Source organism: Pelmatolapia mariae, linkage group LG10_11 (genome assembly GCF_036321145.2).
Source record: "Pelmatolapia mariae isolate MD_Pm_ZW linkage group LG10_11, Pm_UMD_F_2, whole genome shotgun sequence".
NCBI lineage: Eukaryota > Metazoa > Chordata > Actinopteri > Cichliformes > Cichlidae > Pelmatolapia > Pelmatolapia mariae.
The window spans coordinates 189,048-213,463 of record NC_086236.1 but is presented as its reverse complement, the minus strand read 5'-3'; the positions used below and the strand labels follow the sequence as shown (position 1 = coordinate 213,463).

Sequence of the window (24,416 nt, the reverse complement as noted above, 5' to 3'; positions counted from 1 at the left end):
TTTTTCTGTTCTTTGTGTTTTGATTAAAGAATGTTAGCTACCGCTCACCACTTGTCTGCAGGCTTTATTTAATGGAAAATTTTCACAACAGACTGTCTGCTTACTTTATTAATAAAGACTCACAGCTGCACAGCTGCATAAAAGCTCCGAGTTTCATCAGAGCAGCTTAAATCAGACAGAAAATGAATGGAGTCTGGTTGGAACAGATCACCTTTCAGAGGTTTTTTATTCCTCTTCATTAAGAGTCAATCACCAATCAATAACCAGTCCATACCGGCTTCTTCATGATCAGTAACTAAACTGATCAGCAGACAGGTGAACCGCTGCTCTGTGGTGTGATGTCACGGCTGTGAGCAACGACATCACTGTGACATCATCACCTGTTGTTGTTGTTGGGGTTCTGGATGAAGTTGATGGAGTAGGCACCGCTGGCGGCGTCCTGGTTCACCTGGAAGTTGTTGGTGGAGAGTCCGAACGGCCGCAGGATCATGTTACCTAGGTCCTTCAGCTTACCTGTGGGTCAGAGGTCACACAGAGATCACAGCTCCATTGTATGTCTAATGTATGGCTTTTATTGTGAAAGGACTCCAGGCCCTGAGCTATCAGGCTGCAGGCTTTTATTGTTTAAGTCGCATCTCTGTAATGTGAACAATCAGAGCCAACAGCTGATCAGAGTTCATGTCTGATCTGTGTGCTTTAAAATCATGTGGATCGATCATGTGATTTCATTTCCTCCTTGTCACCGATTGGCTCCTCTCACCTGTCACAGGTGATGTTATGGCTGAAAAACACTGTCTCCACCTGAACAGGTACCAAAGCTGCATGTCGCACCGACAGGTACGTACCAGACATTCATGGATGATTGATTAATGGTGTGTTCAGGTGCAGTACGTACTAAGCATCTCCTCCTTCAGCTTCTCGTTCCTCTCCTGGATCTGCTGAGGCAGCCTCTGATGGAGACACACAGGTGGACACACAGGTGGAGACAGGGTGGGAGACACAGGTGGAGACACACAGGTGGAGGCAGGGTGGGAGACACAGGTGGACATGCACAGGTGGAGGGAGAGAGAGAGAGAGAGAGGTCAGCTGTGTAAGTCTGTTTTTCGTCCTTTTCACGCCTCCTTAGCGCTGACCCCTGACCTCAGAGGGGGCTGAACCTGAATAAGCACAGAAGGCCCTGGTAAACCCTCCCTACTAGTCGCTCTGCACGCCGCTGTGACACCATCAGACTGGCACAGGAAGCTACTGCAGTCGCCACGTTAGACGGAGGAGAAGAAGAAGTCAGAACTAGAAGCAAAGTTTGAAGATCTGAGACACTGTCGAGTGTTTGTTTCAAGGATTTTTCCACAGACTGCTGCAGCAGCTCTGACCGAATAGGAAATGAGGCATTTCTCTTTTACTGACTGAGGTGTTTTTGCAGGAGGTGGCACAGAGCCATTGCAGGGGGGGTCGTGGTATGAATGAAAACAAACAAACTAACTAACTAACTAACTAACCAACCCAGAATGTTTGGACACAGCGAGCATAATGAACAGTTTTTTGATGGGGCTCCCACACAAACACAAAGCAGAGGATGAAGCATCACCAGATATGCTTCCAAACCAGCTTCCTTCCAGGCCAAAGACTAGAACATATGATGAAGCATATCTCGCTTTAATACAGATTTTACTTGCTGTCAAATCTTGTTTATTTTGGGTTTTTTTGTTTTGTTTTCATTTGTTGTTTTTTGTATTTTAATTTATTAGAATCTATTTGAATCTACTGTTTTATTGCTCTCTCTTTTTCTTTGTAAGGTGACCTTGGGTTTTAGAAAGGCGCTCTCAAATAAAATGTATTATTATTATTATTTTTGTTATTGCCTTTAGCTTCACCTGCACAACAGCTGTCGTCCACGGTAGGTCTCCCGCAGGGGAACAAATTCTGTCAGTGACACCGACCTTGGCACAACACTGATCCTGCCACAGTTTGTTCCCTCGGTTCAAATCACAGACAAACAGTATCCCACAGTTGTTTATGTTTTTAAACCCATTTTGCACAGAGAGACATTCCTCAAAAATGTATTAATAGCAGTGTTGAATATTCTTACAGTAAAAACAACAACTACAAAATAATTAAAGATGGTTTGTTTTTCTGTTTATTAAAAGAGGTAGTGGCTCATTTAATCACAACCTGTGATTTAGTGCAGTTAACTTTTATTTAATTTACAAAAGGTTTGAGGTGTGAAATAAACTGCAATGAAGTCTGAAAGCAAAATATGCGTGCGTGTGTGTGTGCGTGCGCGTTCTCGTGTACTCATGATACGTCATCAGTCGAAGACCAAGTACTGTTCCAATTCGAAGTACGCATCAAGCCGAGAACGCGAAAAATTTCCGCTCCGCCTGTTTTATCGAGCATGCATCGGTGGTGACTTGTGTGGACTTGGTACAGCTAAGTATCCCAGAATGCATTTTGTCCAAACTCAAACATGGCAATGATGGACGAGCGGGGCTAAAAACTTTTAAATATTACTCTTTCTAGGTCACAAAATAAACTTTTAAGTTATTTTCAAGCGAGAATGTAGCTGTGTAAGCTTCAAATATCTGCTCGATTTATCAAGATATCATATATTTCCAAACGTGCTCCGACGTTTTCGGAGACGTCTGTGACCCGCCAGCTCCATAGCAGACCGCGAGGTCGAGGATCACTAGAGCCGGCGACAACAGCGGACTCCTGGCACATCGTTTTGAACCCACCCCGCAGTCCTTCGCTACTCAGGTTAAACATGATATATAAGTCTCTTAGATCACTTCTAAATGTTACTGTTTGGTTTATTTCAGTTTTATTTGTTCCTGACTAAATCGGTTTGGCTGAGATTAAAGTTAGGCTTCATAACATGTTACTCACAGTTAAATTAAGAGGGGACGGCAGTAAAAACTCCGGACCTGTGACATCATCAAGTACGCTGGTGTTCCAAATGTACAAATCGCGAGTCCGTGCTCGCGTTCTCAGCAAGTCCGTACTCCCGTGCGTTCTCGGCAAGTCCGAACTCGCGTACTTGAGAATTGAGAAAGGGTCATTGTACCGGTATTACCGTGAACTGTACAATATGGCCCAGCCCTAGCAGGGAGGCGGTTTATGTAAGGTGTGGTTACAGGGGGCGGGAGCCTGCAGTACAGGTGAGGCGATGTGACACCATACATACGTACACGTTTCTTTCTAAACACGACTGAATCCACAGAGGAACATCCTCACAAAAACAAGCCGAGTTAGACGATGACTGACGGTGTCAAACAGATGGTGCAGGTGATTCCAGCTGTTCTCCCTCACAGCAGGTGTTTGATGTCACTTCCTGACAGCGCTCACATCGTCTGAGGCATGCCCAGAGTGTGTTCTCCAAGCATCAGTTAATCGCCACAGGAAGTCTATAAGATCAGCACCAACACGAGCGCTCTTCTTCTACAGAGAAGTAACCTCAGCAGGGCTCTGAGAACACTCTGACCTGCCGCCGTCATGAACACACTACAGCGGTTACCATGGTGACCTGCCTACACGACAGACAAACTGTAACAGCCCACAGACGTCCTTAGTTTGAGAACTTTCATCATGATTTCACCTACAGAGTACTCCATCAGCCGGGCCATCTCTTTAACGGGTTCACTTCCTGTTTCTAAAACTCCGCTAACGTTAACTGGCATCACAATTTAAAGACTGATGAATTATACAAATGAAATGGAGATTTCATGTGAACTCCAGCTTCTTCGGCTTTTAGCTCACATTTTAGATTTTAACAATAAACAGAGCTTGCCTGGTTCTGCTTTGTCCCACAGTCAGTGAACTCACCATGGCCGCCTGCCTGGCAGCAACGTTATTTGGGTCTCGTTCCAGAACCTTCTGGTAGTCCTCCAGAGCCTCGTCCAGCTTCTCTGTCTGCTCGTAAAGCTCCGCCCTCCTCAGCAGCGCCCGCAGGTAGTCAGGATCCAGCGCTATTGCTATGGGAACCACAAAGCCAATCAGTCAGTACAATGGATAATCATTACGCAGCCGCTGCTACCCAGGAGGGGTGTGATGTCATCACTCACCTCTGCTGCAGTCTGAGATCGCCTGCTCCTTCAGATCCTGACAGAGACACACACTGTAAGCACGCCGCTAACCTGTTAGCACGCAGCTAATGGCATTACTGATAACTGATCATTGCTAACATGCAGTGTTTAGCACGTTTCAAACTTTTGCTCTCATTGGTCGATCAGGAGGAAACGCCCACCTGCTGCAGCACGAACCTGGTGACTCGAGCAAACTGCAGTCGCAACATTAAATGTCCAGCGGCCTAATTTGGGGCTGTGTCAGCTTACCCACGCACAGGGCATCGCACAGGGCATCACACGGGAAGTGACACAGGAAGTAGAAACCGTTAGGGGGTACCCAAGTTTCAGAGGGAAACGAGCGATGTTTACAGCGTGTGGACGCTTCCTCCTGATTGGATGAGGTGTATCTGTGTGCAGAGCCACAAAAGGACTAACCAACACAAAGCTGTGTTAGAGGTGAAGCAGGTACTCATAGAACCAGACTTCTGTCACACCGACGGCTCTACATCCTTCATGTTAGCAACGATACCAGCATAGAGCTAGCATGTTTATAGCATGTTACCAGGTGCAGCCTCGCGGCGGCTCTGTTGGAGAACAGCACGGCTCGCTCTCTGCTGAAACAGACGGGGCACACAGACAGCGCATCCGTGTAGCTTCGCCCCGCCTCCGCCCAGTCTGTGGGAACAACAAGCAAATGTTATACACAGAGCCCACCTGGCATCTGTACCGCCAGGTCACCACGGTTACAGATCAACATGTATGACATCACCATTTCTGAAGACGGCTCAGTTTCCTGATGAGCAACAGTAATAAATAATATTGATTGTTCCAGCAGGTCAGCCTGAAAGTGATCATGTGATCAAGTCTCTGTCATTCAGCTGCAAACACAGAGCACACACCTGAACACGTGTTCATCCAATCACATCTGATTTCACGTCTCCTTCATCAGGCCGTGGGAGAGGAATCTTTCATGTTTCCATGGATACAGGTTAAAGTCTCACAGTACAGGCGGCAGTGCTGAGCATGCTCAGACACAAAATCATTCACTGCAATCAAAATTTATTTTCCCGCCACAGATCACCAGATTCTGCTGGTCGGAGTCAGAGGTCGTTCAGGGTCAGAGGTCACACAGACTCTTACCTGTGGTTTAGGCGGCTCTCAGGGTTCTTGTTTGTGTGAGATGAGTCACATGATCCATAGTGCCCTTTTTAAATTGGTCAGAAGCAGCTAGCCCCGCCCCTTTCATTTGACCATGTACGGGAAACCCTGATAGTGTGACCTCTGACCCCTTGCAGTATGCAGGACGAGCTCCACAGTGCTGATCTCACAGACTCACCTCCCCTCTTAAAGTGGGCGTTTCCCGCCTCCTTCAGACTGATGCTCTGCTGCCTTCGACTCTGAAAAAGAAGAACTCTGATTTACCACCGTGTGCCGACACCTAAATGCCTCTCAATGCAGGTACCGGTCAGCAGGTATTACCTCCTTCTCCTCCTCGGTCAGCTCCTTTTCCACCTCCCTCAGGTAATCATCATCAAACTCTACGGCTGGGCTCACCTCCTCCTTCAGCTCCGAGTCAGAGTCATGCAGGGAGTCTCCATCTTGTTGCTCCTTCACCTCCTCCTCTTCCTTCACCCCGTCTACCCCCTCCTCCCCCTGCTCCACATCCTCTGTCTCCAGCGGAGCTTTCACCTCCTTCTTGTCCTCCTCTTCCTTCAGTCTGTCTCCCCGCTCCTCGCCCTGGTGTCCTTCTGCTGCCTCCCTCTCTGTGTCTCCTCGTTCAGTCTGTGTGTGTTTAAAATGAACGTCCTGCTGGCTCTCCTCTCCTCCTTCTCCTGCAGTGGGGTCAGGAGGCTCCAGCGTGTCCGGACAGTCATAGAAGTCCTCCTCGTGCTCCTCCTCCTCCTCCTCGGCCCTGCTGTGTCTCTGTATGCCTCCTCCGCTCATTCTGAAACTCTGAGCTAAAATAAAAATTTAACAAACTGATTAGAGGCCTGACCTTTGACGTCACACAGAGCCAGTGTTAGCCAGCTAGCTGTCACTGAGCTAACAGCTTCAGTTCCTGCTGAGCCTCACTCTTCTTCTGTGGCGATCAGCTGATCAGCCACCGAAGGATCAGCGCGATTCGCGTCTGCGTCACTTCCTGTTGATCAGCCGGTATTGATCACTGGTCAGGTTTCTGTTTGTTTACTAAGGAGCTACATGCTAACAGCTAAGCTAACGGTCAGCTGGGACTCTACACGCACGTGTCAGCCGTAACTACGTCACGGCTCTGCCTGACGTCATCGAGGTGACGGTCCGTTGCATATCGATAACCACAGAAACGTTAAAATCAGCTGCTTTTCGGTCTCACCTGTAAACACCGGTGAATCTGCGCGACCACGCTCACTGACGTTACTTCCTATACGAGGAACGCTTCCGCTTCTTATTTAAAGTGTCCTGTAGGTACCGCCCCCTGCCGGAGGAGTAGTTTGTTTGTTTTTTTTATTTTGATATGAACTTTATTTGACTATCCAGAGTTGGGACCAGGAAGCAGAGTTGCAGTCTTACTCGCCTCTCTGCAGCTTCTCTCCTCCTGTTACCCCCCAAAAACCCATCTCCATAGAGACTGTGTCAGCTCCCAAACAGACAAAAACAAACCAGCAACAAACAACTTAAACATAAAAAATCACAAAGAAAGAACAATACAGTATCCACATCTGAACCAAAGAGTAAAACAGTGAAATGTGGATTATTAAATATTAGGTCTCTCTCCTCCAAGTCTCTGTTAGTACATGACTTAATAATTGATCAACAAATTGATTTACTCTGCCTTACAGAAACCTGGTTGCAGCAGGATGATTATGTTAGTTTAAATGAATCAACACTAGGGTTGCCAACTCCCTGAAAAATAAATAAGGGACACCTCGTGGCCAGGGCCGGGCAACCCAGTTGTCTTCACCCTTCCCAGTGTGGTGAATTTTGTAGCTCTTTTTTTTGTGTGTGAAATTATTTTTTTAACCATTTGACTTGAATTTGATTTAAGTAGATGCATATTCTTTGTGATATGACCATATGGGAAACAAATGATCATTTAGCCATTTATTTTTAGCTCAAAATGACAACATTAACACAATAAAACAGGTCTCTTTCTTAAACAGAAGCCTGTCATGCTTAACTTTTGAGAATATAAGTAAATCTTTCTTTAAAAGAACTCTGTCCTGCTTAACTTAAAATTATATAAATTAATAGAAAACAATAGAACGAAAAACATTCTTGTAACAGTGCACATATAGTGCATTTAGTACAACTGGCTTCAGTTGAGGCATTATTTCAGCTTTTCTAATGCTAATCAGCTGCTGCCGTTTGTAAACCCGCTTGTTCCCATGATTACGCATCATAACTCATCATCATTATTCATCTATGTATTACTTTTATGTATTAGTCATCTATTTGTTGTAATCATCTATCCTTGCAGTTGTTTATTACACAAAATAAATTATATTATCACACTTCTGGCCACATAGCGCTGATATTCACTGCACATGCCCATATTAACCTTAACCAGAGGGTTTAAAAAAACAAACCAGTGTTTACATACCATATCTGCTTCTGCCGTGGCCTGGTGGACAAAAAATTGGTTAAGGGTTCCCCGAGCTTTCACGCCCCTCATGTTCTTCATGTGCCCACCATTAGAAGCATGCCTATGGAAAAAGTGCGCCGGCACACAGTGCAGTGCGCTTTATAGGTGTTATCGTGCACTTTTCCAGCCAGGTGTTTTCCTTTTCCCATTCCTCCCTGTGCTTTTGCAGCCTTTTTTTCTTTCTCTGAGGGGAACAAACATTGCTGGTCTAATGCTGGGCTTACACTGTGCGATTTTTGGCTCATTTTGAGCCGATTTTTGAGTCGTGCGACCGATTTGGTGATCGGCCCGATTTTGGCCTTCATCGTGTAGTATACGTGGGGTAACGAGAAGCGATTAACACCTCAGGACCAGCTCCCGATCATCAATCGCTCGTGAGGGTGTCACCGCAGCCGCTCACACTGCTCACGCGCAAACACGTAAACGTCGGTGAAAAAGACGGAGCAGCGCGGCTGTGCAGCGCGTGATCTGGACACAAGTGATGGAGGCACAACTTGTAGAACTTTGGAAAGCTCATCCGAGCCTTTTCGATGTGGCCTCACAAAATTATCACAACCACAACAACCGTGAAAATAGTTGGATCTACATTGCTGCTCAATCACAGCTGCCTGATCAATGTTTTTCATTAGCAATTTAGCAAAGTTGATGGTGGTGGTGTGCGTGTCTGTGTGAGTGAAAGACAGAGAGGGAGAGCGAGCGACAGATTTTCTGTTATAACCTTCATTTTATGGAGGCACAGTGTGAGCACTCAGGTCGCATCAGAGCATCGGGCGGTATAGTGTGAGACCCTGCATCGTGACCTACCAACTTATAACCCTGCGAGTGCAGTTTGAGCAGAGCTGAATAACGTGACTGAAAAATCGCACAGTGTCTGCCCAGCTTTAGGTGTACTGTCGTCCGAGACTTGCACCGCAGTGTCGGCGTTTGTTTCCCTGTTGGCCATGCTTCTTGTTGTGGTCATCTGTTGTCTTCCGGTATTTTCTCCGTAAGCGACCTTTCCTCGACCAATGAGATAAGCGGTAATCTGAATGGTCATACTCGAATTGTCATAAGTGTGCTGTCAGCTCATTGGTCACAAAGCAGGAGAGGGGCTGGGAATTATGTTTTCAAACAAAGCGTTAATTCCTTTAACATTTATAGACTACTTTTGATTCTCACTGTATTACGGGACAAAGTGCGTCCCTTATTAGCTCAATACGGGACGTGTACTTTTGTTTCTAAATACGGGACGATTCCGTTTTCTAAGGGACGGTTGGCAACCCTAATCAACACCCCCGAGTCATTCTAACTACCAGAAACCTCGAAGCACAGGCCGAGGGGGCGGTGTGGCAGCAATGTTTCACACCAGCCTATTAATCAACCAAAGACCCAGACAGACTTTTAATTCATTTGAAAGCCTGATGCTTAGCCTTGTCCACCCCAGCTGTAAAACTCAGAAACCAGTCTTACTTGTTATCATCTATCGTCCACCTGGGCCTTACACAGAGTTTCTCTCTGATTTCTCAGACTTTTTATCTGATTTAGTGCTCAGCTCAGATAAAATAATTATTGTGGGTGATTTTAACATCCATGTAGATGCTAAAAATGACAGCCTCAACATGGCATTTAATCTGTTATTAGACTCAATTGGCTTCTGTCAAAATGTAAAAGAACCCACCCACCACTTTAATCACACTCTAGATCTTGTTTTAACATATGGCATAGAAACTGAACATTTAACAGTGTTTCCTGAAAACCCTCTGCTGTCTGATCATTTCCTGATAACATTTACATTTACAATGATTGATTACACAGCAGTGGAGAGTAGACTTTATCACAGTAGATGTCTTTCTGAAAGTGCTGTAACTAAGTTTAAGAATATAATCGTTCATTTAGCCTGGAGAAATAGTTTGTTGCTTTATAAGAAAGCCCTCCGCAAAGCCAGAACATCTTACTATTCGTCACTGATTGAAGAAAATAAGAACAACCCCAGGTTTCTCTTCAGCACTGTAGCCAGGCTGACAAACAGTCAGAGCTCTGTTGAGCCAACAATCCCTTTAACGTTAACTAGTAATGACTTCATGAACTTCTTCACAAATAAAATTTTAATCATTAGAGAAAAAATGACCCATAAATAGAGCCAAAAATATTTAAAAATATTTATCATGATATACATTTGAAAATTTGCGATAACGATATAACTGACGATATAATTGACACGAGACAAAATACTTTAAACTTTAAACTCCACAACTTTATTAGTGCAAAAAAAAAAAACAAAAAAAAAAACATCAATGTATTTTCACTTAAACAAGCAGCTGTTTTTTATGTGCATTAAAGTTATATAAAAATGTAACAGTGCAAATGCAAATTCCTCACTGACAGTTTAACCAAAAGGCATTTCCAGTGGAAACTGGCCGACATATCCGTATTTTCCAAAAAACACGGTAATAACGACGGCCCGCTAGCATGCTCTACCAAAAATAGTGCTTTGTTGTGTATCTGATGGACGAAGGCTAAACCAGTTCCACACCACTGAAGTTGCAGCATTTTTACAAACCAGTTCTGGTTCATCCGTTTCATTCAACGATCTGCTTTCGCCCTTCTCATTCTCCGTCACCGCCATGCTTTTTTTGCCATGTGCGTATGAAAACAAAGGCACTGCGCATGCGCGTTTTACCCATATTCTATCGCCATATTTTACTTTCTTATCATTGCCCAACATTATACCGGTATTACCGTGAACAGTATGATCTGGCCCAGCCCTACTCATAATCATCACACAGATGTAATATTATCTACAGCTACTTTCAGTACCATTGATATTCATTTAGACTCTTTTTCTCCAATTGATCTTTCTGAGTTAACTTCAATAATTACTTCCTCCAAACCATCAACGTGTCTTTTAGACCCCATTCCTACAAAACTGCTCAAAGAAGTCCTGCCATTAATTAATGCTTCAATCTTAAATATGATCAACCTATCTCTAATAATCGGCTATGTACCACAGGCCTTCAAGCTGGCTGTAGTTAAACCTTTACTTAAAAAGCATCTCTAGACCCAGCAGTCTTAGCTAATTATAGGCCAATCTCCAACCTTCCTTTCATATCAAACATCCTTGAAAGAGTAGTTGTCAAACAGCTAACAGATCATCTGCAGAGGAATGGCTTATTGAAGAGTTTCAGTCAGGTTTCAGAGCTCATCACAGCACAGAAACAGCTTTAGTGAAGGTTACAAATGATCTTCTTATGGCCTCTGACAGTGGACTCATCTCTGTGCTTGTCCTGCTAGACCTCAGTGCAGCGTTCCATACTGTCGACCATAATATCCTATTAGAGCGATTAGAACACGCTGTAGGTATTACAGGTACTTACTGCAGTGGTTTGTATCATATCTATCTAATAGACTCCAGTTTGTACATGTAAATGGAGAGTCCTCTTCACACACTGAGGTTAATTATGGTGTTCCACAGGGTTCAGTGCTAGGACCAATTCTGTTTACATTATACATGCTTCCCTTAGGCAGCATCATTAGAAGACATAGCATACATTTAGATTCAGGAGACAAACACTATCTCTACTTTTAAGATTAGGCTTCAAACTTTCGTTTTTGCTAAAGCATATAGTTAGGGATGGACCAGGTGACTCTGAATCCTCTTTTAGTTATGCTGCAATGACTGTAGAAAACATGGACGACGCGACAGCGCCTCCTCCCATTGTGCAAAAATGAAGCCAAAATATCCCGCTTGTGGAGGCTGCCATTAGGGATGGGTATCGAAACCCGGTTCTTGTGGAGAACCGGTTCCCACTGTTTCAATTCCTTGGAATTGTTTGCCATTTTTGCAAACGATTCCCTTATCGATTCCAGTCGCCCCGAGTGACGTCACCGCGTTGCGGAGCGTCATTTACCTGGCAGGAAACACAGCGACTCAAACGCTCAAAAGTTTGGTTATACTTTACGAGAACGGATGACAACAGGGCAACTTGCAATACTTGCAAAGTAGATATTTAATTTAAAGGAGGAAACACTACGAATATGCAAAAGCATTTGCTCACAAAACACGCGATGACCTTAAATGAATGTCGTGTTTTTAATTCCGCTCCGGACTCGTGAATCTCAACCCAGCAGCAGCGGTAACGTTTGCACGTCCTCTCCCGTTAATGCGGCAGGTAAATAATCAACTAACAGTGCATATTATGTTAGCGCGATCTGCCTTATTACAAAACCTGCCATTACTGTGCATTTAGGTGACCATGATGAGACAGACAGAGTCTGGTTGGCTCAGATGCTGGCAGTTCTCGCTGCAGTCTACCGGTAGCGTCTCCTTTCAGGCCAGGATAGACGAATGTCACCGAGCAGTGACTAAGTTTGTGGTAAAAGGCTTGCACCCGTTTGCCACAGCAGATGCCCCCGATTTTCGGTAAGTGAATGTGTTTAATTGTAGGCAGGGACATTACTGGATATTCTTGTGTGATTGCTGCAGAATAATTTATGTTATACTTTGTTATTGCTACAGAAGAATATTTATTTTATTATTTTACATTTACAATTTTTTCCCCGGGGACCCTGTGACACCCCATTGAAGAGCCGTAGGCTGTGGATCTCTTAAGATCTCACTGTTGGGTTTGTAAGGCCATGTTACTCCTAAATTTCTATCTTGTTCAAAGAGAAGATATAAAACAAAGTTCTAAGCTAATCGACCTCAGTGTTCTCCTTTTTTAAAAAGAATCGATAAAGAATCGAATCGTTAAACAGAATCGAAAATGGAATCGGAATCGTGAAAATCTTATCAATACCCATCCCTAGCTGCCATCTTGCATTTTTGGAGCCAGAGTCTGCGCAGTAGTGACTTGAGGTGGAGCGACTGTGTAACGCTCCCACCCACACACCCGCTGGACGTGACTGCAAACACGCCCCCCTACACTTTTTACGTAGCCCGGCTGCTCCATTTTCTTGCTGATGGGTTTACCGCGACTGACGACTTGTTAAATTAAGGTAAATACAACCACGTCACTGTTATGAAAAAGACACACAGCTTATCATCTTATAGTTCTACAACATCTAAAATCACTCTGTTGTTAATTTGTTTGCTAGATTACCCGCTAGCATACGCGCTGTGTTGGAGGCTTGTTGCTAGCTAGTTAGCGATGCTACACACCTGTTACTCTAATAGTCTGTGTTATTGAAGGATTCAGCACTGCTTAGGTTTTGTTATCCATTTTTAGACAGTGATGAGATCATCTGCACACTCCACAGAGGCCCAGAGTTACTGTTAATATCAGAAATATAATGCTGTCCTTTGAGATTTTAACATAAGACTGTGAGTGTGATGGATCTAAAACGGTTTAAATCTTCAGAGCCCTCTACAGCCTGGTAACATGGAGACTTTAAAAACAGGAGCAGAAGGTTTCAGTAGTCTAATTTGTTCTTTTCATTTAATAATAGAGTCCATATTATATCCAGATGCCAGATGTTCTGTTGACCCACTGAGAGAGGCTTCATTTAAGAAACACCAGGAACACTGAAGCTCATCGCATTGATCAAGCAGGACTCATGATGTTCACCAGCAGCTCCCTCACAGGGAAATCTTCAGCACTCCTCCGTAGGCCCGCCCCAGGAGATGGATAAACCCAGCATTTCATGAACACTGTGATGGAGACCTTTGGTTTGTGTAATGTTATAAATACTCGGATACTCCCCAGAGGCTCCGGACTTTTACATAAAGATATTATATTCAGTCCTGTAGAAAGTTATATATTTAAAAATATATGATCCTCTCTGGTTACTCAGGTATGAATAACTGTTATTTACCATAAAGTGATTCACACTATATGCAAACTCACTAACTTACTGAAAAAGTGCAGCGGGGCCTCGGGTCCTTCTGTCGGGTAGTCCAGTTTACTGAAGAACACCTCAGGCTGTCAGGTTAAACACTCGGTCGTGTTTTCGTAGCGTAAACGCTGGCCCTCCTCTCAGAGCCTACGCTCTATCTGCTATTCCCGAACAGAGATACGCAAGTTTCTCCGTAACTGCAGCTGTCAGTCAAAGCTGTTATGATGACGTTTCACCCCAATTTAACATCACCGCGGTAGGAATTAGAATCAAAGTTATGGGAAAGGAGACCCCTTGGACATCAATCAGCGTGGTGAGAACTATTGATAACAAAAGAAAGAATCTTTGTTTTGAGAATTTGAGAATTTGCATAATTATGATTAAGGAACTGACCTCCCAGCCCATTGTTCCTTCAGTGGGCTGGTTTCAGTCATTATGCAAATGTACTGTTTATAAGATTGAAACCTGCAGTCAGCTGAGACTGAAGAAGTCACCTGGATGAGTGACGAAACGTTTCTCCCACAAAACGCTACGTCCAGATGAACAGAATCAACTTTTGGAGATTTATGACCTATACTGCAGCCAGACACCAGGGGGCGATAGAGATGTTTTGGCTTCATTTTTGGGGAGCTGTCGCGTCGTCCATGTTTTCTACAGTCATTGGTTATGCTGCAATAGGTGTAGGCTGCCGGGGGACTCCCATGATGCATTGAGTTTTTCCTTTCCAATCACCTTTCTCACTCCCTATGTGTTAATAGACCTCTCTGCATTGAATCATAGGGTTAAATGCCAGTTCACATACCGTCAGAACAGGATCACAGAGGATGCAGTCTCCATCGCACTGCACTCTGTCCTCTCACACCTGGACAATAACAACACCTACGCCAGAATGCTGTTTATAGACTTCAGTTCAGCATTCAATACAATCCTCCCCTCACAACTCACCAGGAAACTGACAGACCTGGGCATCAGTTCCCTCATGTGTAAATGGTTACTGGACTTCCTGATCAACCGGCCCCAACATGTCCGGCTGGATAACCACTGCTCATCTACAATCACGATGAACACCGGTGTACCACAAGGCTGTGTGATGAGCCCTTTCCTCTACTCCCTCTTCACCCACGACTGCAGACCTGCTGATGGTTCCAACACCATCATTAAGTTTGCAGATGACACCACGGTGATTGGCCTCATCAGTGACAACGATGAGACCGCCTACAGGGAGGAGGTGGATCGTCTGGCTGAGTGGTGCAACACAAACAACCTGCTGCTTAACACTGAGAAGACCAAGGAGCTCATCGTGGACTACAGGAGGAATGCTGACCCACATCCACCCATCTACATTAAAGAGACAGCCGTGGAGCATGTGAGCAGCTTCAAGTTACTGAGTGTCCACATCTCCGAGGATCTGGACGACCAACTGCTCCAAGCTGGTCAAGAAGGCTCACCAGCACCTCTTCTTCCTGAGGACTCTGAGGAAGAACCACCTGTCCTCAGACATCCTGGTGAACTTCTATCGCTGCACCATCGAGAGCATCCTGACCAACTGTATAACAGTCTGGTACGGGAACTGCTCTGCCTCGGACCGGAAGCCGTTGCAGAGGGTCGTGAAAATGGCCCAGCGCATCACTGGAGCACCACTTCCTGCCATAAATGACATTTACAGGAAGCAGTGTCTGAAAAGGGCTGGGAAAATCATCAGAGACCCCAGTCACCCATCACACAGACTCTTCACCCTCCTGCCCTCTGGGAGGCGCTACAGGAGCCTCCGGACTAAGACCACCAGGTACTGGAACAGCTTCTTCCCCACAGCTGTCAGACTCCTGAACTCTGCCTCCTGATATCTGACTCACATTAAACTCATGGACTGAACACACACCCACAACCACTAGCACTTTATATAGCCTCTGTAGAAAGTAGCCACATATTTCACTTATCTTAACTGCACTACTGTATAATTCTGTATAAACAATCATTCTGTACAATACGATAATTATAATTCTACAACTGTTTACAACTTGCATATTTCTGTATAGCTTTATATTTATATCCTATTCATAGCCTGTACATAGCTTGTACTCACTACAGCCTGTATACACTTATAGTTATACCATATTCATAACATACCTTCATACCGTGTACATTGTAACATACCTATAACAGACCCATTTCTGTAATATATCTATATACCTGTATTATTGCTAATATATATTTTGTAATATATCTATATCATGGCTAAAGCACTTCTGGATGGATGCAAACTGCATTTCGTTGCCTTGTACCTGTGACATGTGCAATGACAATAAAGTTGAATTCTATTCTAATTCTATCATACTTGTTATTAATCTCTGTCTCTCTTCCACAGCATGTCTTTATCCTGTCTTCCTTCTCTCTCCCCAACCAATCACAGCAGATGGCCCCGCCCCTCCCTGAGCCTGGTTCTGCCGGAGGTTTCTTCCTGTTAAAAGGGAGTTTTTCCTTCCCACTGTCGCCAAAGTGCTTGCTCATAGGGGGTCATATGATTGTTGGGTTTTTCTCTGCATGTATAATTGTAGGATCTACCTTACAATATAAAGCGCCTTGAGGTGACTGTTGTTGTGATTTGGTGCTATTATAAATAAAATTGAATTGAAATACAGTTATACCCTCGCTATAACATGGTTCACTTTTCATGGCCTATTCATTGAATATTTGTCAACAACAGTGTGTGGATACAGATTTCTTTTCTGTTTGTATTAATCACATATTTTAATCATATCACATTAGCAAGAGCACTCATGTCACTTAGTTGTATGCATGTGCCCTACAAGTGGGCCTTATGCTCTACACACACAGTGAGGCGGTGTCCATCCTCAGAAAAACTGGTGTTTGATCTGAGCGTTTTTCTCCACTGCAGTGTTTTTCTTTTTCTTTTCCTTTTTCTTTAATAAACCTCACTTTAAAAGACACGCTCACCTGGTAGTTGCAATTTTATTTAAGATTTTCCATAACAATTGTAACATATAAGACACCATTGCCACCCAGGCAAAAGAAAGATAGAGCTATATCACATTATAATGTGAAAACTTTATTGTTCTAACAATATACTTTTCACTTTTGAACAACATAATATCATATTGTTACAGTATACATAATTATTACGTTCATACAATATATCATTTATACTGTAAGAACGTGAAAGGTTTTTTGTTATAACGTGGTAATTATGCATATTGTAATAACGTGATATTATGTTGTACAAAAACAATATCTACCCTTCTGTACACCAGTGCTTATTCATGCATCTAAATATGCTGAGCATTACAACAAGAGAAAATGAAACATAAAAGACAAGAGAAAAGAAAAGAAACAAACAAAACAAAAAAGGAAATAGAAAAACAGGCAATGTAGAATTTGAGAACATAGGAACAAACAGTGTGAACAGAAAGGGAAATCATGATCCACATCTCAGATAGGGAGGAGGCCTCCACTTAACATAAACTGAACTTATTGAAAGGAACAACAAGTTCATGGCCTTTCTTGTCATTTACAAGTTTCAGCGACTTACTCCAGACTTCCAGAAAGTCATTCACCAAGTCTAAATTTGAATTCTCAGCAAACAACCCAAATTTAACTGCAGTTACCGTCAAGTGTGCTAACTGGAATCCCCTGGACTGTAGCCAGCTCCACACGTCTGTCCAGGTCCAGCTCCGTTGGTTGGGTAAATCTCACTTTCTTTGTAACGCCTTAACCTCCTTGGACTCAGATTGTTTTAAAATATAATTTCTTTTAACCAGGTTAGGATTTATCACAATATTTCTGATGGCCTTGTTTGTAAAACTGCTGTCACCAAAGTGAACTCTGAGTCTGCAGAGCTGTCTCAGTCCAGGAGAGATGTCAGAGTGCACAACGTCTTCTTCAGTCATTGATCTCAGAGGGGCTGGGACGGCTTTGGTTAGTGTTTTACAACTCTTAGTAGCCTCTTATGTCAAACTTCTCACAGAACATCTCATGTTTTAATTGGCCCCATTCTCATCCATAAAATGAGCTACAGCCCAAATCCCTTTGGATCTCCACTAATCCATGTACACAGATTTTTTTACACAGACAGATATACCTGCTTTGCCATACTGGGGTATTGTGAGGAGTAAAGTTATGTTTATAAATTCATTTCTAATAGAGAAGGACCTGCTGAGAGTTTAACAGGTAACGAGCTGCAGTCAAAGTCACAACGCAACAAAACGTCTGCTCCACCCATTTCACCCAAAACCACAATGGGAATATCGTTCCAAAAGGAATCTTAACCATTATCTTAACCATTTCAATTTTACCACACCATTCATAGCATCAAAGTCAATGGCATTCGCCCCGCCCTCTTCATAATGTTTAATCATATCATTATTCTTTATATAATGACATGTGTTCCTCCATATGAGCTAGAGTGGTGCCTCACAGCAGAAAGGTTCCACGCCCACTCTGTGGAGGGTAAACTGCCCACAGCTGTGAATGGTTATCTGTGTGCTAGCCCTGCGTCAGGGTGGCAACCTGTCCAGGTGTGCCCCACCTCCTGCCCTGCGGAAGCTGAGATAAGCTACACCCTCTGATGAAGAAAGAGCAGCCTGTGAGCCAAAGCTGAGGGTGAAGCTAAGCTGAGAAATGTCACGTGTCACAAATGTGTTTAAATCCTGCCTGTTTATTTAAACAGGCAGGAGGAGGTGCAGTGGGTCGGAGTAACAGAGGAGGTGCAGAGGGTCGGAGTAACAGAGGAGGTGCAGAGGGTCGGAGTAACAGAGGAGGTGCAGTGGGTCGGAGTAACAGAGGAGGTGCAGAGGGTCGGAGTAACAGAGGAGGTGCAGAGGATTGGAGTAGCAGAGGAGTGCAGAGGGTCGGAGTAGCAGAGGAGGACGCAAGGACAGGAGAAGGTGCAGAGGGTCGGAGTAACAGAGGAGGTGCAGAGGGTCTTAGTAACAGAGGAGGACAATGGGACAGGAGGAGGTGCAGAGGGTTGGAGTAACAGAGGAGGACGCAAGGACAGGAGGAGGTGCAGAGGGTCAGAGTAACAGAGGAGGATGCTGGTACAGGAGGAGGTGCAGAGGGTCGGAGTAACAGAGGAGGTGCAGAGGGTCTTAGTAACAGAGGAGGACGCTGGGACAGAAGGAGGTGCAGAGGGTCGGAGTAACAGAGGAGGTGCAGAGGGTCGGAGTAACAGAGGAGGTGCAGAGGGTCTTAGTAACAGAGGGGGGCACTGGGACAGGAGGAGGTGCAGAGGGTCTGAGTAACAGAGGAGGTGCAGAGGGTCTTAGTAACAGAGGAGGACGCTGGTACAGGAGGAGGTGCAGAGGGTCGGAGTAACAGAGGAGGACGCTGGGAGAGGAGGAGGTGCAGAGGGTCGGAGTAACAGAGGAGGTGCAGAGGGTCTTAGTAACAGAGGAGGACACTGGGACAGGAGGAGGTGCAGAGGGTCTTAGTAACAGAGGAGGTGCAGAGGGTCTTAGTAACAGAGGAGGACACTGGGACAGGAGGAGGTGCAGAGGGTCTGAGTAACAGAGGAGGGCACTGGGGCAGGAGGAGGTGCAGAGGGTCGGAGTAACAGAGGAGGTGCAGAGGGTCTTAGTAACAGAGGAGGACACTGGGACAGGAGGAGGTGCAGAGGGTCGGAGTAACAGAGGAGGTGCAGAGGGTCTTAGTAACAGAGGAGGGCACTGGGGCAGGAGGAGGTGCAGAGGGTCGGAGTAACAGAGGAGGTGCAGAGGGTCTTAGTAACAGAGGAGGACACTGGGACAGGAGGAGGTGCAGAGGGTTGGAGTAACAGAGGAGGACGCAAGGACAGGAGGAGGTGCAGAGGGTCAGAGTAACAGAGGAGGACGCAGGTACAGGAGGAGGTGCAGAGGGTCGGAGTAACAGAGGAGGTGCAGAGGGTCTTAGTAACAGAGGAGGACGCTGGGACAGAAGGAGGTGCAGAGGGTCGGAGTAACAGAGGAGGTGCAGAGGGTCGGCGTAACAGAGGAGGTGCAGAGGGTCGGCGTAACAGAGGAGGACACTGGGACAGGAGGAGGTGCAGAGGGTTGGAGTAACAGAGGAGGACGCAAGGACAGGAGGAGGTGCAGAGGGTCAGAGTAAAAGAGGAGGACGCTGGGACAGAAGGAGGTGCAGAGGGTCGGAGTAACAGAGGAGGTGCAGAGGGTCGGCGTAACAGAGGAGGTGCAGAGGGTCTGAGTAACAGAGGAGGGCACTGGGGCAGGAGGAGGTGCAGAGGGTCTGAGTAACAGAGGAGGTGCAGAGGGTCGGAGTAACAGAGGAGGTGCAGAGGGTCTTAGTAACAGAGGAGGGCACTGGGACAGGAGGAGGTGCAGAGGGTCTGAGTAACAGAGGAGGTGCAGAGGGTCAGAGTAACAGAGGAGGGCACTGGGACAGGAGGAGGTGCAGAGGGTCAGAGTAACAGAGGAGGTGCAGAGGGTCAGAGTAACAGAGGAGGGCACTGGGACAGGAGGAGGTGCAGAGGGTCGGAGTAACAGAGGAGGTGCAGAGGGTCTTAGTAACAGAGGAGGACACTGGGACAGGAGGAGGTGCAGAGGGTCTGAGTAACAGAGGAGGGCACTGGGGCAGGAGGAGGTGCAGAGGGTCGGAGTAACAGAGGAGGTGCAGAGGGTCGGAGTAACAGAGGAGGTGCAGAGGGTCTTAGTAACAGAGGAGGGCACTGGGGCAGGAGGAGGTGCAGAGGGTCGGAGTAACAGAGGAGGTGCAGTGGGTCGGAGTAACAGAGGAGGTGCAGAGGGTCGGAGTAACAGAGGAGGTGCAGAGGGTCTTAGTAACAGAGGAGGACACTGGGACAGGAGGAGGTGCAGAGGGTCGGAGTAACAGAGGAGGTGCAGAGGGTCTTAGTAACAGAGGAGGACACTGGGACAGGAGGAGGTGCAGAGGGTCTGAGTAACAGAGGAGGTGCAGAGGGTCAGAGTAACAGAGGAGGGCACTGGGACAGGAGGAGGTGCAGAGGGTCAGAGTAACAGAGGAGGTGCAGAGGGTCAGAGTAACAGAGGAGGGCACTGGGACAGGAGGAGGTGCAGAGGGTCGGAGTAACAGAGGAGGTGCAGAGGGTCAGAGTAACAGAGGAGGGCACTGGGACAGGAGGAGGTGCAGAGGGTCAGAGTAACAGAGGAGGTGCAGAGGGTCAGAGTAACAGAGGAGGGCACTGGGACAGGAGGAGGTGCAGAGGGTCGGAGTAACAGAGGAGGTGCAGAGGGTCAGAGTAACAGAGGAGGGCACTGGGACAGGAGGAGGTGCAGAGGGTCAGAGTAACAGAGGAGGTGCAGAGGGTCGGAGTAACAGAGGAGGACGCTCTGCTTGTTTGTGATGACGGTGGAGTTGAAGGTTGTTTGTAAACGTTGATCAGGAAGGAAACGTAAATATGATCCGCCTCCTCTGCTGTGTTCAGGTGTCTGTGGTAATCATTAGCTTCCCCTCACAATGAGATCCACAGAGTCACCTCCTGGGGTGTATAAAAGGTGCTTCTATGTAAGAGGAGATTCATTTATTGAACTAAGAAATAAAACAAAATACAGGACAGATACTGAGTGGCTCCCCTCTAGGGCATACCAAACCAGTTATTGTCATTCATCACAAGGATTCGATTTGTTGAGTTTCATTTATTTTGTTTAGACTGATACAAACAGAGAAGAGATTTTAGAATCACAGATTTGATATTTTCTCTACATTCAACACATTTCTGTTCTTGTTGTTACTGATAAACATAAAAAGCTGAAAGCATCTTTTTGGTCACTGTGTTCTGCTGCCACCTGCTGACAGAGTTGGATATTACGCCATAATGAAAGTTTTAGAATAAAATCTTTATTTCATAGACTTGATTAATCAGATCTTTATTTGAAACAATCAAACTTGATTGATTTCTCTTTGGAAATGTGTTTCCATCTAGTCAGCTGACACCGTTAGTGTGTCATGTGACTCTTTTATAATCGGAACACGTGGAAGGTCACAGTGGATCTTTAAAGTGTGATGAAGAGGAGGAACGTCGGGTCTGAGCGACCCAGGAAGCAAAGGCCGAGACTCGAGCATAGACTCCGGGTTTCTGAGGAAGTCCACAGCCTGCGCCAAATGAGGTCACACCTGTGAGGAACCAATCAGAGAGCAGCGTTCCGTCAAACCTAATGTGAGGCTTATATCTATATTCTGTGTGTGTGTGTGTGTGTGTGTGTGTGTGTGTGTGTGTGTGTGTGTGTGTGTGTGTGAAACACCAACCAATCAGAGTCCAGCTTCCATCATCCAGACACATCAGAGGACCACCAGAGTCGCCCTGAAAACACCACATTTAAACTTACACACTTACAGCTTACACACCCATCAGCACTGAGAGCACAGCCTGAGAGGCACACCTGATGTCTGCGTTACACCCATGTTACAGGTTCATCCTTTACTCAGTACGACATGCAAAAGAATCAGAGTCTGAACACTTTATGAATCCCTGAAGAAATGATGTGTTTACAGTCACTCTGAGACGATAAGAGTAACAGGCTGAATTATATAATACAATGTGTTATAAAGTTACAAAATATAAGAAAGAGCTCTAATATATACAAATAAGTCAATTATAAATATCCAGAATATTACTGTGTGACTGACATTTGACTCTAACCTGTAAAACTTTGTTATTGTATTGTAGAGCGTGTACAGATAGTGAGGTTGTAACTACTGCACTGTGTGCTGTGCATTGGATGGAGAAGTTGTACAGCCACAGGCAGGAATGATTTCCTGTGTTGTTCAGTAGTGTATTATGGGTAATCTCAGTCTCCCACTGAGCGTGCTCCTGTGAGTGGCCAGCATGTCATGGAGTGGGTGGGAGATCCAGCATTGTCCTTATCTTGGACAACATCCACCTCTTAGACACCACCCTAAGGGAGTCTGGCCCCACAACGTTACTAGGTTTGTGATCAGTTTATTGAGCCTGTTGGCATCGGCGACCCCCAACTTGCTGCTCCAGCATGCAACAGCAGAGAGGAAAGCACTGACCACAACAGACTCATAGAAAATCCTTTTTTTTTATTGCCTGTCCCGTTTGGTTCTTTTGCCATCAGAATTGTTGTCTAAAGGTGAAGAAAGATGCCCAACGGATTTACTTTACCAAATGGACCATCCCAGCCTTGCCGTAATGGTCTATTTGATTCACCTTTTATTATTTATTTTATTTTCATTTGCTGAATACGGGACAGACTTGATTGGGGGAAAGAAAGGGGAGAAAGAAAGAGGGAAAGAAAAACAACTGAGAGGAGGGACGGGGAAAAATGGGCAAAAAACAAAAACCAACAGAATAAGCAGACAAAAAATACATATATCGATCACCTGGATCACCTGTTGAGAAAGAAAAAAGAAAACAAGCAGAAGAAAACAAGAGCAACATAATAAACAACATCACAATGATATATGGGAATATGACAGTAAATACTTAATATTAAACATTATTGTGCAGCACGTAAGATCAACAGCGCACAGTGTGCTTTGAGGTAGGAGCCAAAAAGGGTGTAGTTTGTGTGTGTGATCACCCGTGTGTACACCTGTGAGCATGAGCGCGCTTGTTTTTTTAAAAGGTTCCTTCATGTAATGATCTGCTAGAGGGTGTGGGGGGCCACAGCCCCGTCCTCCAGGGCATGAAGCAGGTATGGAGGAGATCAAGACTCCAGACATCCAGAGGCCCCCAAGAACACAAGAGACCAAGGAAGACCAACAGAGGGGCAGCCGCGCCACTGTCCCAGAAAGAGCTGAGGAGAGTCCCAGATGAGGGGTCACTCAGCGGAGCAGGAGCCAGGGGGGGTTGCAGTGACGTGCCCGTGAGCTCCGCCGGCAGCCAGCTGTGCCTGAGTGACCGAGCCCCAGGCCGAGAGGCCGAGGGCACCCCACCCCCAAAGTGGCCCGAGCGAGCCCCAGGTTCCAGGCCCCGATAAGCAGCCACCAGGAGTGAGGTGGTACCTGGTGTGTACCTGGACGCCCATCCCCGGACACAAAGAACCACCAACGCACCGATGTCTGAGGGCGTCCGCCACCGGCAGGGGAAGTGGTGGGGGGAGATAGGCCTCCAAACCTTGGAGGACCTGAGATGTCCCCAGAGAGGTGGCGTCTGATACCCGACCTGACATATAGACACAGACATACAGGCACACACAGACACAAACATCCATTCCCACCCTCATGCTCTCATAGGCAATTACTCCACACTCAACCAACGTGGAGACAGACATAAAGAGACACTGTACACACAATCACACTCCCCAAGCGTACTCTAGGAACCGGGTCTAGGTACCCTTGCCCCTGGAGGGGGAAACTTCACCCAAACCTAGGTGGTGTTACCCTTTTCCCTGGGGTGGAGAGAAGCAGACCGCCCCGACTCCGCAGCAGCAGGGAGGCCCCACATTCCAGAACCCAGTCGGACGGCCAGCTCCTCCTCCTAGCCCCCCCGCTCCAGCAGGCCGCAGAGACCGGGGGTGTGAGAAGACTCCAAACCTCCCTCCACCCGCTCATATGTAGTGTTGATGTATGTGTGTTCTAAGGTGCATTTAAAACCCAGGAGGGCATGGAGCTACCTGCCAGAGCAGCAGGTAAGCGCATAGCCCCTCCTGATAGTCCTCAATGTCTACGTGTATTTAAAATTGAGAGGTGGGCAACGACGCCAGGGGTGAGGTGTACACCCTGATGGTAATTTGGAGTCCGTGTTGTGAGCCCACCCCCAAGATCCTATATGTATGTGTTATGAGAGTGTGAGTAATGTGAATGTCTAAGTTGTGAGATAAAATTGAGGCAGAGGCAGCCAGAAGGGGACAGAGGGGGGGGGGATGCCTCCTCTGCACCCTGGTGACACACCCCTACCCCAAGGCCCTGCATGTGTGGGTGATTGTGGTGGAGCGGGAAGAGGGAGGCAGCTGGAGATGGGGAGGGAAGGAAGG

The 24,416-nt window shown here is 46.0% G+C and overlaps 2 protein-coding genes across 2 annotated transcripts in view; both read right to left on the bottom strand.

Moving 5' to 3' along the window:
* Nucleotides 1-197: 197 nt before the first annotated feature.
* On the bottom strand, nucleotides 198-6,477 carry ttc1 (tetratricopeptide repeat domain 1). The gene is made up of 8 exons (XM_063486165.1): nucleotides 6,412-6,477; nucleotides 5,541-6,019; nucleotides 5,398-5,458; nucleotides 4,624-4,736; nucleotides 4,059-4,095; nucleotides 3,820-3,968; nucleotides 896-950; nucleotides 198-513 (listed from the first exon to the last, which is right to left on the bottom strand). Exons 2-8 carry the CDS (start codon nucleotides 6,003-6,005, stop codon nucleotides 377-379), a joined length of 1,017 nt encoding a protein of 338 aa, XP_063342235.1. The 5' UTR covers nucleotides 6,006-6,019; nucleotides 6,412-6,477; the 3' UTR covers nucleotides 198-376.
* A 12,119-nt stretch (nucleotides 6,478-18,596) lies between these two features.
* The window catches only part of tmprss15 (transmembrane serine protease 15), a 42,234-nt gene continuing 36,414 nt past the window's right edge, over nucleotides 18,597-24,416 (bottom strand). The window contains exons 26-29 of the mRNA XM_063487662.1: nucleotides 21,724-21,778; nucleotides 21,462-21,591; nucleotides 19,400-20,274; nucleotides 18,597-19,225 (exon numbers count right to left, since the gene is read on the bottom strand). Coding sequence (XP_063343732.1) covers nucleotides 18,597-19,225; nucleotides 19,400-20,274; nucleotides 21,462-21,591; nucleotides 21,724-21,778 — 1,689 coding nt within the window. The remainder of the gene's footprint in view (nucleotides 19,226-19,399; nucleotides 20,275-21,461; nucleotides 21,592-21,723; nucleotides 21,779-24,416) is intronic.